The sequence below is a fragment of the Megalobrama amblycephala genome, linkage group LG8 (genome assembly GCF_018812025.1).
Source record: "Megalobrama amblycephala isolate DHTTF-2021 linkage group LG8, ASM1881202v1, whole genome shotgun sequence".
NCBI classification, from domain to species: Eukaryota; Metazoa; Chordata; class Actinopteri; order Cypriniformes; family Xenocyprididae; genus Megalobrama; species Megalobrama amblycephala.
This window is the reverse complement of record NC_063051.1, coordinates 34,086,443-34,102,296: the sequence shown is the minus strand read 5'-3', so window position 1 is coordinate 34,102,296 and position 15,854 is coordinate 34,086,443. Positions and strand designations below refer to the sequence as shown.

At 36.4% G+C, this 15,854-nt stretch overlaps 1 protein-coding gene across 2 annotated transcripts in view; it reads right to left on the bottom strand.

The window, feature by feature from the left end:
• Positions 1 to 674: 674 nt before the first annotated feature.
• The window catches only part of cdk15 (cyclin-dependent kinase 15), a 32,297-nt gene continuing 17,117 nt past the window's right edge, over positions 675 to 15,854 (bottom strand). For both annotated transcript variants that reach the window (XM_048200812.1, XM_048200811.1), the window contains 11 exons: positions 14,264 to 14,358; positions 13,195 to 13,274; positions 11,811 to 11,905; positions 11,660 to 11,722; positions 11,450 to 11,573; positions 9,694 to 9,814; positions 9,484 to 9,577; positions 9,311 to 9,374; positions 2,318 to 2,366; positions 1,987 to 2,129; positions 675 to 1,757 (listed from right to left, as the gene is read on the bottom strand). In XM_048200812.1, coding sequence (XP_048056769.1) covers positions 1,645 to 1,757; positions 1,987 to 2,129; positions 2,318 to 2,366; positions 9,311 to 9,374; positions 9,484 to 9,577; positions 9,694 to 9,814; positions 11,450 to 11,573; positions 11,660 to 11,722; positions 11,811 to 11,905; positions 13,195 to 13,274; positions 14,264 to 14,358 — 1,041 coding nt within the window. In that variant the 3' untranslated portion in view covers positions 675 to 1,644. The remainder of the gene's footprint in view (positions 1,758 to 1,986; positions 2,130 to 2,317; positions 2,367 to 9,310; positions 9,375 to 9,483; positions 9,578 to 9,693; positions 9,815 to 11,449; positions 11,574 to 11,659; positions 11,723 to 11,810; positions 11,906 to 13,194; positions 13,275 to 14,263; positions 14,359 to 15,854) is intronic.

The following is a 15,854-nucleotide window of genomic DNA, read 5'->3' as shown; positions in this document are numbered from 1 at the left end:
CGAAAAATGGCAGATGGAGCAATAATAACTGACATGATCCATGATAACATGATATTTTTAGTGATATTTGTAAACTGTCTTTCTAAATGTTTCATTAGCATGTTGCTAATGTACTGTTAAATGTGGTTAAAGTTACCATCGGTTATTACTGTATTCACGGAGACAAGAGAGCCGTCGCTATTTTCATTTTTAAACACTTGCAGTCTGTATAATTCATAAACACAACTTCATTCTTTATAAATCTCTCCAACAGAGTAGCATTACCCGTTAGCCACGGAGTACTATCAAACTCATTCAAAATCAGAAGTAAACAATATAACAGTATACAATACTCACATAATCCGACGCATACATGCCGCATGCATGACGAACACTTTGTAAAGATCCATTTTGAGGGTTATATTAGCTGTGTGAACTTTGTTAAGGCACTGTTCAAGGCAAGCGCGAGCTCTGTGGGCGGAGAGCACGGGATTTAAAGGGGCCGCAGCATAAAATCGGCGCGTTTATAATGATGCCCCAAAATAGGCAGTTAAAAAAATTAATAAAAAAAAAATGTATGGGGTATTTTGAGCTCAAACTTCACAGACACATTCAGGGGACACCTTAGACTTATATTACATCTTTTAAAAACATAATCTAGGGCACCTTTAATCTAAAGAACAGACAAACATTTATTATTTTTACAGTATTTATTCAGAAGTCAAGACACAGTGGGATTGTATACAAATTTATGAACATGTACACAATTTTCACAGTATTGCAGATTATGTTGAAGTGTGTGGATATACTCATCCATGTATGACATCAGCATTGAAACAGTGATTGTTTCTATTATTTGTATCTGTTATTTATTGCTGTACATCTCTCACGTAGAACATTGACTTAGAAGCAGCACATGTTTGAATCTCTGTATCTTATACATACATAGCTAATATGTAAAATGTAAATATACCAAAACAATTCTGATACAAACTTAGCTAAAAACAGTACTAAACATGTTTTAACATGATGGCCACAGAAATATGAGTATGCGCTGTACAAAAACAGGTAATTTCAGGTGACACTCTCCAGGTGTTTTATGAATGCATACAAGTAATTTTTTCACCTGCACACTGTACAATAGAGCTTTGAAATATTAGTAGGTATATTCTTCCACGCATTTTCATATCATATTCCCAATCCATCTCTCTCACACACTCTCTCTCTCTCTCTCTCTCTCTTTAATGCAATATATACAAAAATGTAGTTACATATCAAAATTAAGAAATGCATTTAATTTCAACTTATTCACAATGAAAGTGTGCTGTAAACAGACTCTGGACATCGCTTTGCCGAGAGGCAGAAAGCAGACGTATCTGATCCTCTCTCAATGAATATGATCTCAAAATACAGTGATAAATCAGCTTTGGATCGTCATGATCTACCATAAAACTTTCTCTTAGGTATTACTGGTTCAAAATGTAAAAACATGAGTCTTATGAAACTGAATCTGATATTCCTTAAGAAATATATTTGATAAATCTGATTTATATCTGAATAAACTACATACAAACTGACCGTCATGCTGCAACAGTGTCACGTTTACTCATGCTGGTGTGTTTTTGGTTTTCACAAGCACACCAACTATTTACAAATGCGAGTCTTTCACCAGCACTTGGCCAGCGGAGCAAGAGGCGATTTCATTCGTCTGCTGGGGCTGAAGATATCCCTCGCTTCCGTCTCTAACCTCACGCCCGGCACCTTAAAGATGGACACGGCTGACGGAGAAAGAGAGAAGGTTAGGGAAAGAGAAATGACAAGAGGAAAAAGACGTTTCTAAGATTGCATAATCTCTTTTCATCTTGAGTCGGTGTTGAAAAAGGTTGCCAGTTTTGACAGCAACTAAAAGGGATTTAACTTTGATCTTTTCTGAAACGGGACCGGATTAGCCTTTGAAGTTGGAATTGCGTGCATTCCGCTCATATAGTGAAATTCTCCAGCACTTACTGTCCCTTAGATGCATTAACGGAGGTGGAAGAGTGTTGAAATATGGGTGCAGCAATGCATCCTGGGCTGAAATCCTGTCCTTTGGAATCATCATCAGCATCTGCTGGGCCAGATCCTCCGTCTTATAAGGTAACTGAGCGAGTCTGAGCCAATGTACACACACACACACACACACACACACACACATACAGAGAGCTATGGGTCAGACATCCATTAGAGGGGGTTGGTGGAAGGGAGATGAGGACCGCTATACAAAAACCCTTCTGTTCCCACTCGGAGCCAACACACACACACATACACGCACAAGCATGAATGCATGAACTGGTCTTACCTTTTCCAGACATCTCGAAATTGCTGGGGCTTGCAGGGCAGGAACCACTCTACAGGAACACAAAGAGTCCTCTTTTAGCTTAATAGACCACCAAAACATCCAACTCTGATCAGGTATCTTCGCTCAGAGCATGTTAAGACAATGAGCCACGAGACAATCTTGAAAGCCTTCATCATTTACTATTCCTTGTGTTGTTCCAAACCTATATGACTTTTTTGGAGCACAAAAAGAGATGTTTGGAAGAATGTTCACGCTGCTCTTTTCCGTACAATGACAGTGAGTGATGACTTGGGCTGCCAAGCTCCAAAAAGGATCATTATTAAAGTCAGAATAAGATGAAAATTCAATATATATATTGTAAATGCATGTTATAGATTTTAAGGTGAATGATTTATCCATGTATTTCATATTTTTTTTGAGCTTGTAATGTTAAAGGTGCTCTAAGCGATGTCACGTGTTTTTAGGCCAAAACCTTTTTTTGTCACATACAGCAAACATCTCCTCACTATCCGCTAGCTGCCTGTCCCCTGAACACACTGTAAAAAAACGCGGTCTCTGTAGTCGCCACAAGCTCCAAAAACGGCAATAAAAACAAACTGCAGCCTGGACCACAAAACATAATAAACATGCTCCAGCCAATAACCGACAAGAATGATTTTAAATGCGCGTTCATGACTGTTTCAGGAAGCACGGAGGGGAGGGGGAGGAGGAGGAGGGAGGGAGGGTCTAGCTAGCCTCTGGGTGCTTCTCAATATCCCTCCTCGTCTCCTCGCTCCTCCGTCCTCCATCCTATGACCCGGAAAACGATCGAGCTCAGCCATTGAAGGACATCTCAATTCTCTAATTGCACCGCGAGGAGGCGAGGATCGAGGATTGAGGAGGCTTCCTGAGGAGTCATGAGTGAGGATACACAGGTGCTTCCTTTGCGGAAGTCTTTCTTGTTGAGAAACATGACGCACGCATACATTCTCCTCCCCCTTCATATCGGTCACAATAATTTAAATGTATGCTTTACTTTTACAGTTTAAATAAACTTTATACCTCATATATGTCAACGGGGCATCTTGCTTTATTACTATTTATTATAATTTTTTAAATAACCAAACTTTAACAACATATGGGTAGATCCCTCGAGCGCAGCTGATGACGGTTTGAAGTGACGCTAAAGGGAGCGAGGATATATCATTTCACTTGATTAAATTCCTCCGTCCTCGCTTCTTTTCCTTGCGTCCTTCGCCCGCATCCTGAAGGGGTGGAGCTAAGACGCGAGGAAAGGAAGCAAGGAAAGGAAACGAGGATGCACAAATAAGAATTGAGAAGCACCCTCTGTTTTGTTTGACAACACTTCGAATGTCAACAGGAAGTTACTCCACCCAGGATCACTTAAAGCACCTTTAATGTTAAATGTTAGGTGAAATGACAAGATTTCTCTCTGGTGACATATATCAGATTTCTCCAGTCATTTACAGTAGTTCTCTTAAACCCCGCCCCTTCACAATTGACTGCAAGCTCGCATGAATTCTTGAATGAAATGCCCAAATCCCTAAATTAATTTTTGTTTCTTTTACAATAATTCATTACACTCTGATGAACATCACAATATGGAGGAAAAGATGGTTGCACTTTATTTCGATGGTTCACTTTAGACATTCTACTTACTATAAGTAACTTTGTAACTACATGCCAACTAATTCTCATTAGAGTATCAGTAGACTGTTAGGTTAAAGCTGCAGTCCGTAAGTTTTGCCTCTTTGTCGCCATCTCTGTTTGAAACCTGCAATTGCAGTTATTTGCGGAATTATCATCTTTACATGGGTTCTGAATCTATTGAATCTAATGTTTGCTGTCAGTCACCACACACCGGTATGGATACTGTACTTCGGAATCACAGATTCTATATCTTGGAAGTATGACCAAAATAAGAATTTTCACCGGAAAATGTCATCTGAACAAGTAACATGTCTGCCACTTTTGTTCTGACCAACTGAGAAAAAAAGCATTACAATAAGTCACGCTGCCAATAGTGATTAAATCTAACGATCACTTCGCTCGGATCATGTCAAACCGTGCAAATTATTATTATTGTTATACTTTGTTCTCAAATTGTTAATGTTAACAACATCAGCATTGCGTGACTGTGTATTTAGTGTGTATTAGCGTTACCTGTAGATTTTGATTTCTGTCTTTTGCTTTTGACTACGGGTGAATCTCCAGTTGTCACTGATGATTGTCATTTGGACCTTTCTAGATTAAAGTTGAAGTTTAATTATTACAGCTGCTGCGAGAAATGGCTATAAATGATCTGCCGCCTGCATCATCCTCACATGCCATATAGCCTACTAGCTGGGACTCCTTGTTGTAAACAGACGTGACGTGATGACGCAAAGACGAACTGCTGCATGCTCAAATTTCTCACAGAAACCCACCAGTACCGCTCTTATTAGAAAACATTATTACAAGCTTACCGTTGTGAATTGGGCTAAAGTAAGGAGATAGTTTTGAACACTGGCTGGTTATGTACTTGCTTATAAATGGATTTTAGATCATTTTTAACCAAAACAAGTTACAGACTGCAGCTTTAAGGTAAGGTGTTAGGGTTCGGGTTAGTTAACATGTAGTTGCAAAGTTACTTATAGTCAGTAGAATGCCTGTTGGGGGACCATTAAAATAAAGTGTTAGCAGATATTAAGCAGACAGTCTATTAACACTGGTAGTTGACATGTAGTTGCAAAGTTAGTAGAATGTCTAAAGTGAACCATCAAAATAAAGTGTTACCGAAAAGATCTGTCACTACCTCCATTTCACTTTAAGTACCATAAAATAAAGCATAACTTTAAAGTCTCATTTGTGCTTCTCTATATTAACTCTTTATGGGCTGCACCAGAACCAACGGCATTTGGTATCACTACTATCATACCTTTGCATGACATGCAAATGCAACACAAAAATGCAAATGAGATGTCTGTTTTTTAGTTTTTTAGAACAAAGGAAACTGTCTTTGCTGTAAAAACCTGAGCTCCTGAAATAACATTTTGAAAACATTACAGGATTTATGTATGTTTATTTATGCAGCAGCAGCATATATTACATGCTCACAGCAGCGTGTCGGTGTATCTATTAGCAGTAGCAAGTCCATACTTGCTCTCATACTTGCAGCAACAGCAGTGTAGCAGATCTAGTCCTCCAAGACCAAATACAGCAACATTGCCATATTCAATAAAATGCTAAAACTATTCCAAGTTGTCATGATTCAAAAATACTTATACTGTAAAATGAGATTTTGATCAATATAACAGTAATACTAAAACAACGCTGTTTTTTAACTTCCAGTTTTGGGTAAACTATTAATTTAAGAACTTTTATTAACATTCAAGGAAACCTTCAAACCACTCCGAAATGTTTTTTGCTATAAAGAACTTCTGAAGAACCTTTATTATGAGTGTCCTTCTGTCAGTGGCTGTGGTCACGGGCCACCCGGTCATTCTTGGCTGAAACCTGAGGCCACACTTACGCTTCAGCACACCTGGATATACCTGAGAGACCACAGCGGGTTCATGTAGCTTCTCTCCAACACATGGTACACACTCACACAGTGCAGCCTGGGGCTTGGGTAAACCCAAATTCATGGAGAAACAGAGCAGGGAAGGCCTGCCAGCAGTTTACCTACCACACACATCATCTCCATCAGTACCCACACACTCTAAATGAGGCATGTTTCCCAAAGCCACCTCACATTGCTCATTTGTGCACCTGTGTAATGAGTTTGCACTTTATTTCCAGGACTGCAGTGGAAAGACATCAACCGCCTTCCTGCATGAGTGTGTGAAGGTGTGTGTTTGTGTCTGACTCGAAGGTGTCAAGTCAACTCATGGCCAACAAAACCACTAACAGAACACCTATACACACAAAAATGATTTATATTGGAAACACAGCTTCAGCACAACTTTGTGAATTTGCTCTAGCAAATTTCTGTTTGTATGACTGCATGTTATTAAAACGACAGACCCTTGGCAACAAGTTTACACCCTCACATAGCAAAGCACCCACACACGTACACGTTGGGTTTCCATGTTTTATGGGGACTCTCTATAGACATAATAATTTTTATACTGTACAAACTGTACATTCTATCCCCTAACCTTAAACCTACCACTAAACACAACCCTCAGAGAAAACCTTCTGCATTTTTACATTTTTACCATTTTTCCCTTTTACATTTTTACATTTCTACACTAACCCTACCCCTAAACCTATCCATCACAGAAAAATTTCTGCTATGCTAATCATTCATATATAAGCTTGTTTCTTCATGGTGACCAAAAAAAATGTCCTCACAAGGTAAAAATGTACTGGTATTACTATACTTGTGGGGACATCTGGTCCCCATAACGTAGGGAATACCAGGACCACACACAAATCCTGTCATCGTTTACATTACGACTTTCTTCCATGGAACACAAAGGTAGAAATTTTTTTTTTTAAATGTGGTGAACAAAAGTACAAATTTACAATGTAAAGAAGGTCATTTTCTTGTGAATGTGCCAGACTTCAGATTTATTAGCTGCTGTAAGGTAAATAACTAGAAGAATATAAAAGTGCAGTAAACAATACAACTATTGTGTGCTACAATCAATGTGTTTATGATTACAATAATAAATTAAAATTGTATGATAATAAATTCCAATTTGCAATGTCAAGCAGCATAATGGATATTTTTTGTACAGCTAAAATAACTGGAAGCACCTGACACAGAAGTCTTGCACATTCCAGTAACTAATGGCCGCTTTTACATTAAAAATAATGGAGAGCGTATTATTGTATTGTATATGTTACAGTTGATAACATATAAATAGTCAATATTAAAATTCTACACAATTCTGTCCAAATATTTTAAAATAAAACAATAAAAACAAGTGAGTTTAGGCATCTCAACACTGCAATGTTCAATTTGAAAAATGGATATTCATATTGTGATCTACTAAAGATTACTTTTAACAGTGTTTAACAAGGTGCCCTAGAATTAAAAATTTAATTTATATTGGCATAGTTGAATAACAAGAGTTCAGTACATGGAAATGACATACAGTGAGTCTCAAACTCCATTGTTTCCTCCTTCTTATATAAATCTCATTTGTTTAAAAGACCTCCGAAGAACAGGCCAATCTCAACATAATACCGACTGTTACGTAACAGTCGGGGTGTACGCCCCCAATATTTGCATATGCCAGCTCATGTTCAAGGCATTACACAAGGGCAGCCAGTATTAACGTCTGGATCTGTGCACAGCTGAATCATCAGACTAGGTAAGCAAGCAAGGACAACAGCGAAAAATGGCAGATGGAGCGATAATAACTGACATGATCCATGATTACATATTTTTAGTGATATTTGTAAATTGTCTTTCTAAATGTTTTGTTAGCATGTTGCTAATGTACTGTTAAATGTGGTTAAAGTTACCATCGTTTATTACTGTATTCACGGAGACAAGAGCCGTCACTATTTTCATTTTTAAACACTTGCAGTCTGTATAATTCATAAACACAACTTCATTCTTTATAAATCTCTCCAACAGTGTGTAATGTTAGCTTTAGCCACAGAGCAAAACCTCAAACTCATTCAGAATCAAATGTAAACATCCAAATAAATACAATACTCACATAATCCAACGCATGCACGCAGCATGCATGACGAACACTTTGTAAAGATCCATTTTGAGGGTTATATTAGCTGTGTAAACTTTGTTTATGCACTGTTTAAGGCAAGCACGAGCTCCGGGGGCAGAGAGCGCAAGCATTTAAAGGGGCTGCAGCATGAATCGGTGCATTTCTAATGATGCCCCAATATAGGCAGTTAAAAAAATTAATAAAAAAAATCTATGGGGTATTTTGAGCTGAAACTTCACAGACACATTCAGGGGACACCTTAGACTTATATTACATCTTGTAAAAAAATGTTCGATGGCACCTTTAAATTCTTAGTGGCGAGAAACTCCTTTTAGTTTCCCGCCACTTATGAGTTGTCATGGTGATTCATTTAATCAGCACAGGTGTTTGTCATTTTAGAATTGCTTTATTTATTTCTTACTTTCATTCACTCATCTACTGTTTTATTTATCTTTGAAGAGTCACAGACGGTTCCCAAAGTACCTGAATATAAGAGGTAGCCCTTTTTCTAGACCTGCAAATCAATTGCCATTTTTATAATGAATTCAAGATTTATATTATAGTTATGGCAAGCTCTAAAATATTTTATTGGGTAGAAATTTTAGGTAAAAAAAAACAAAAAAACCCACCCTTATCCAATTAATCACAGTCAACTGGAAAAGTCATGGGGCCTTTGAATATTATTGTAGACAATGGTGGGCCATGGAGTCAAAAAGGTTGAGAACCACCGACGTAAAAGAAACCATAAAAGTAGCCCATATGATTTGTGGGTTCAATTTCAAACTTTAGAGGCCATGAGATGAGACATTCAAGAATCAATGGCTTTGACTCTACTGACATCAAAACTAGTGTGATGCACTTGCATTTAAAAAGTCAGAATATGTGCATGTGTGAATGAGATTTGAGAGCTATGATTTAGAGGAAGATAACTTAATTTAAACCATAATTCAAATGATTTTTTTGTGTTCCATAGAAGAAAAAGTCGTAAAGGTTTGGAATGACATGAGGGTGAGTAAATGATGACAGAATTTTCATTTTGGGTGAACTAACCCTTTAAGGAGCTATTTCTTGCTGACCAAGTCCTACAATTACTTTCATTGCTTTAACAATATAATCAAGCTTACTGAATCATTTCTTTGACTTAAAGAATTATTTGACTTAAATAAATTCATTTAGATGTTAAACATGAAGTGTGTATTTAACTAACACATATCCTGACACAAGCATTTAATGAATGAGACAAATCTGTTGAGGCAGGAAATCACCTCTCATAGCAGACACATCTGAGATTACAGTACAGAGACAGATGAAAGAAGGATTTTGCACACACCTGGTTTATAGTTTGGCAGATCACTGACACCTGGCCAGCTCTCCTCGGTCGGGACCCCGAGGACCTCAGAAGGAAAGAAGATGAGAGATGAATAAAGGGAGGAGAGGAGGATAAATAAATGGATAGAAGAGAAATTTCACACAATTATAGTACATTCACAAAAACAGACTCACTGTCCAAATCTTCAGCAGCTGCTCAAAGACATCTGCAACTCCAGGAAACGCTGGTGACCCCTGTAGCATCTCAATAAAAATGCAGCCGGCTCCCCTGAAGAGACACATATATCTGCATATACTGTATACTTATGAGTCAGACATTACTGTTGCTCTCACTATTATGAACCTCTCTAAGAAGAATGTGTGTGTGTTTGTGCAGGGACTCACCAGATGTCCAGGGCTGTGGAGTAATCAGTGGAGCCCATGAGAACATCTGGTGGGCGGTACCATAAAGTCACGACCTCGGCAGAGTACGTTTGGCACGGTATGGATTTAGATCGGGCCAGACCTGAAGCAACAAGTGTCCCACCATAGTTTAGAATGCATGATTAGTTAGTGTGCGAGTGTCTGCATTTGTGTAGTTTAAAGGGGTGGTTGATTATGATTTCACTTTTTTAACTTTAGTGTAATGTTGCTGTTTGAGCATAAAAAACATCTGCAAAGTTACGACGCTCAAAGTTCAATGCAAAGGGAGATATTTTCTTTTTAAAGGGTTAGTTCACCCAAAAATGAAAATTCTGTCATTTATTACTCACCCTCATGCCGTTCCACACCCGTAAGACCTTTATATTATAAAGCGACAAGAATATTTTTGGAGCGCCAAAAAAAACAAAATAACGACTTATTTAGTGATGGCCGATTTCAAAACACTGCTTCATGAAGCATCGGAGCACAAATGAATCAGTGTGTCGAATCATGATTCAGATCACGTCAAAGTGCCAACGGCTGAAATCACGTGACTTTGGCGCTCCGAACAGCAGATTCTACACACTGATTCATTTGTGCTCCAATGCTTCCTGAAGCAGTGTTTTGAAATCGGCCATCATTAAATAAGTCGTTATTTAGGTTTTTTTGGCACTCCAAAAATATTCTCGTCACTTTATAATATTAATATTGAACCACTGTACTACGGAAGAGGATTAGGGCCAAGCAATAATAAAAAATTAAAACCATCTCGAGATTAAAGTTGTTAAATTTCGAGAAAAAAGTCGAAATAAAATGTTGAGAATAAAGTCATTAAATTACGAGAAAAAAGTTGTTAAATTACGAGAACAAATTCGTTAAATTATGAGAAAAAACTCGTTAAATTTCAAGATAAAATGTTGAGAATAAAGTCATAATTTAATGAGTTTATTCTCAACATTTTATCTCGACTTTTTTCTCGAAATTTAACGAGCTTATTCTCAACATTTTATTTCAACTTTTTTCTCGAAATGTAACGATTTTTTTCTCAAAATTTAACAACTTTAATCTCGAGATGGTTTTATTTTTTTATTATTGCTTGGCCCTAATCCTCTTCCGTACTGTACTCACATGAACCGATTTAAATATGTTTTTAATACCTTTATGGATCTTGAGAGAGGAAATGTCATTGCTCCCTATGGAGGCCTCACGGAGCCATCGGATTTTAACTAAAATATCTTAATTTGTGTTCTGAAGATTAACGAAGGTCTTACGGGTGTGGAACGGCATGAGGGTAAGTAATAAATGACAGAATTTTCATTTTTGGGTGAACTAACCCTTTAAGGACTACAACAAAAGACTGGTAGGGACTACAATGAGCTTCTCCCTGGGTTGGTGACATCACAAACCCCAAAATTTACATAAACCCTGGCCCCAGGAACACGGAACAAAGGAGGTGAGGCCATGTTGGGCTGCTTTAGAGAAGAGGAAGAGTTGCTGTAGTAGAGTGTTGTTACCATGCCGTCATTTTACCATGCCGTCATTATCCGCCCTCTTCAGGAAAGGGGGCCGGGAGCAGCAGCTCATTTGCATTTAAAGGGACACACACAAAAACGGTGTGTTTTTGCTCACACCCAAATAGGGGCAAATTTGACAAGCTATAATAAATGATCTGTGGGGAATTTTGAGCTGAAACTTCTTGTAAAAGGGGCATTATAGGTCCCCTTTAAATGAAACCTACCAAAATCGGCTAATTTGAGTTCTCCCAGATAGCTGATGAGCAAATTCTGAGGTTTGAGGTCTCGATGCAGAATTCTTCTGCTGTGAATGTAAGACAATCCTCGCAGCAACTGAAACATGAAGAGCTGAAGAAACAAATGGAGAAAGTGTGAGAAAGCCAGCTCGTTATTTCTGACCTTGTGTGTTTTTGTGCATTTACATGTTTGTTTACCCTGATGTTGTATGAGTGAAGTCCGCCAGGATGCTGAATCATATATTGAGCCAGATCTGTTTGCTGAAGAGTGAAAGAGAAAGATGTAAAATATTTAAAAATATTTTTTATTGTTTATGTAAAAGCGCGACTACTAACGTCTTAGACTCACCACATACTCAAAGACAAAGGTTAGAGACTCTCGTGTGTGGATGATGTCGTGGAGAAGGACTATGTTGGCATGTTTAAGGCCTTTTAACAAGGAGGCTGGGAATAATCACAAATAAAATGGGAATACGGCATTAAACAAATGCAGTACAATCGCATATTTAGAGGAGAGTGGGGTGAGATGAGCCACTTTTCACTCTAGACAAGAGGAAATTAGTCATTATATACACCAGCGTTCAAAACTTTGGGGTCAACAAGATATTTTAATGTTTTTGAAAGAAGTTTCTTATGCTCACCAAGGATGCATTTATTTGGTCAACAATACCGTAATAACAGTAATATTGTGAATTTTTTTACAATTTAAAATAAATATTTTCTATCTAAATATATTTATTTATCATATACGTATTAATATTAATATATACGGAAGAGGATTAGGGCCAAGCAATAATAAAAAAAATAAAACCATCTCGAGATTGAAGTTGTTAAATTTCGAGAAAAAAGTCGAGATAAAATGTTGAGAATAAAGTCATTAAATTACAAGAAAAAAGTTGTTAAATTATGAGAAAAATGTCGTTAAATTTCGAGAAAAAAGTCGAGATAAAATGTTGAGAATAAAGTCGTAATTTAACGACTTTTTTCTCGTAATTTAATGAGTTTATTCTCGTAATTTACTGACTTTATTCTCGTAATTTAATGACTTTATTCTCAACATTTTATCTTGACTTTTTTCTCGAAATTTAACGAGTTTGTTCTCATAATTTAATGACTTTTTTCTCATAATTTAACGAGTTTATTCTCAACATTTTATCTCGACTTTTTTCTCGAAATTTAACGAGTTTTTTCTCAACATTTTATTTCGACTTTTTTCTCTAAATTTAACGGGTTTTTTCTCATAATTTAACAACTTTAATCTCGAGATGGTTTTATTTTTTATTATTGCTTGGCCCTAATCCTCTTCCGTAAATATATGTAATTTATTCCTGTGAATTTTCAGCATCATTACTCCAGTCTTCAGTGTCACTTTTTTTTGGTTTCAAAAGAACAGCATTTATCTTAAATATAAAACTATTATTATAAATGTCTTTATCTGAATTATGTCTCTACTGTTATTTTAGATCAATTTAATGTGTCCTTGATGAATAAAAGTAATAATTTCATTCAAAAAACAAAAACAGCAACAACAAAAACTTACTGACCTCAAACTTTTGAACAGTAGTATGTCAGAACATAGAAATATAACATCTAAAAAATAAAAATATAAACATAAATATGTTGTTTCTATAAAAACAGTTTATTAATGCACTATTCCATTAATCATATTTCCATCACAGATGGAATGCACTTTTGTTTCTTGACTGTGTGTGTGTGTTATGCTCTTGCAGTACCTTCTCTAATAGCAGTGAATGGAATTCCTTCTTCGGTTTTCATGTGAATCACCTTTAATGCCACAAGATGACCATTTATCCTGTCATAAACACAGAAAAACCTCAGCCCAATCCATAAACATACATCTGCTTGTAACAGTTTACCTAAGAAAGTAGAATAAACAGCATCACAAGCTCTTCTTTTTGCTAAGCTAGTGTACTTTGAAAAGTGACAAATGTAAGTTGTAGAAAATACACATTTAAAATTTCAGCAAAAAGCCTTTATCTTGTATTTTTGACTGATTAAATGTGAAGAAAATGTGCCCTTCATCTAATAACACATGCCAATGACTATAGTATGCAGCAAATCATAGTTCACAGCTGTGAGGTAAATTAAAGCCTATTGGATATCAACAGAAAGCCTAATGACTTTCAATGGAGGGATAGAAATCTCTCAGATTTCAATAAAATTTGTGTTTTGAAGAAGTTATATGGGTTTGGAACGACATGAAAGTAACTTACGACAGAAGTTTCATTTTTGGGCAAACTATCCCTTTAAGTACATCATACAATTCATTAAAAAAAAAAAAAAACATTTTCGCCTGCTGTGGGGTTTAATCATCTGTAACTGAGGTAACATCGTTCCTTTAACCACATAAACAAGCAAAAATGTTGCTAAATGTACAGCTTTCCATTCTAAAACATCTGCACAGCGATGAATGGGAGCTGTTACTTATTAAAACTCATTTGCTGTTCTTCAACAACATCAAACCGTCTATCAGTTGAAGCCTCAGGCAAGTATACATATGTTGCAGGATGACCTTATAAAATGAATCCATGTAAAACAAGCTGCTACAGAAAAACTCAAGGAATGCCTACAGGGAGGCAGTGAAAAGAATCATTTGCTGTCTATTATACAGAAGAACAAAGCCACAGGGTGGTCTATCTGATTATGTGCTTGCCAACTGAATACTGCCATAAAGGTAAAACATTCATCTTGCCTCAGTGAATAAATGTCCTCCTACTGGCAACATCTAACTGAGCTCTATTACTTATACTTTTGTGTGAGTATTTGCATATGACTACTAACCTGCTAATTCCTTTGTAAACTGTGGCATATGTGCCCTCTCCTAGTTTTTCAAGATTTAGATAAGATGTTGCATTCCCAAACTGCAGGCCAGTTTTCTGTGAATGAAACACACACACTGTTATTTCACCAAGAAACTGGCATTGAAATGAATGAGAATGTTAACTGATAGCTTTTTCCAGGTAGCTATTATAGACCCCTTTTAGTTTATATTTTAAACTAAAAACAACTAAACAATAAATTAGTTAACATTTTCGTATTACACCCTATTCTATGCAAATCATAAAAAATAGCACTTCCTAAGTAAAAAAAAAAGTCTATATAAGATATTATTTTTTTCTTCTTTTCTTTTTTTATGGAACAGTTTATTGCACCTTAAGACAAAATATAAAAGTTTAAAAAAAATTGATGTTGGGACACTTTTTGCAATGGAGTTGACTGGAAATAATGTCCCAGTTATCCTAAATTAACACTGTGTTTCATCAGGCTTTTATGGCCCCTTTAGTGTGACACTGTGAGAATATGGAGCTAATACTCGAGGAGAAAAAACATAAATTTTATTCAGAGCAAAATAATGCAATTTGCAGCAGATGTTATTTTTATGGCCAAAAAGGAAGAGGAAATTACATAAAATGCATATAAATATCAGTTGTCACTCTGTATCTCCCAATAACATGTCTTAGTAATATTATATTTTAATGCTTAGTTTTATGATCAAAGCTCTGTAGTTTTTATTGTTGGGGCAAAGCATATAATGCAATGCAGTACAATGATGACTTTATCATATTTGATGCTCACTTTAAACATAATTTACCTAGAAAATGAAGTAGGGATACTCGAGTAAATCCAGGGTTCCTACACATTTTCCATTTCAAAATTCCATACTTTTTCAGACTCAAATTTCCAAACCTCTTTGTAGATTTCCAGACCATATTTAACACAAATGGTTCATACGGCATTATTTTCAGCTTTATATTTGGTACAGAGCACAGTCATCTGTATATATTTTTACTTTCTGAGGGTTTTTTCATTGTTTTTCTCAAAGTGACAAAAAACAGAGCCCCTAAAATAAAAAATAAAAAATAAATAAAATATATACAGACTTTCGCATGCACACGAGAAACCTTTTTGTGCCCTCAAGAAACTATGGGACCGGAATTTTTTGCGTGTTTACACATTAAGATTTCTAGTTTTATATATACTGTAACCTATTTCCTTCGTGTGTCACTGCCATCTTATTATGAAGAAAACAAGACCATGGATGCACATGAATTAATAGAGATCTATTTGCTCAAAATGTGGCTTTCCATAGGGTAGTACCTCTAATACCAAGGCCTAATGTCCAATTTAATGCATCTTCTGTGGCGGCGGAGAAACCACAACGCAAAATGGGCTGATGGCTCAGTGTACGTTGTCTAACAGTATATGCTAAGTTTAATGGTTTCTCGTGCACACACATAAGTCTTTATATATTTTTTTATTTTTGCAAAGGTGCTTTTAGAGGCTCTGTAATACGGTGCTAAGAATATCGTGAGAAGAAACCCAAAATGCTTATAACCTGCATTTTTGCATAATGAAAAAGTACACCTTGAAT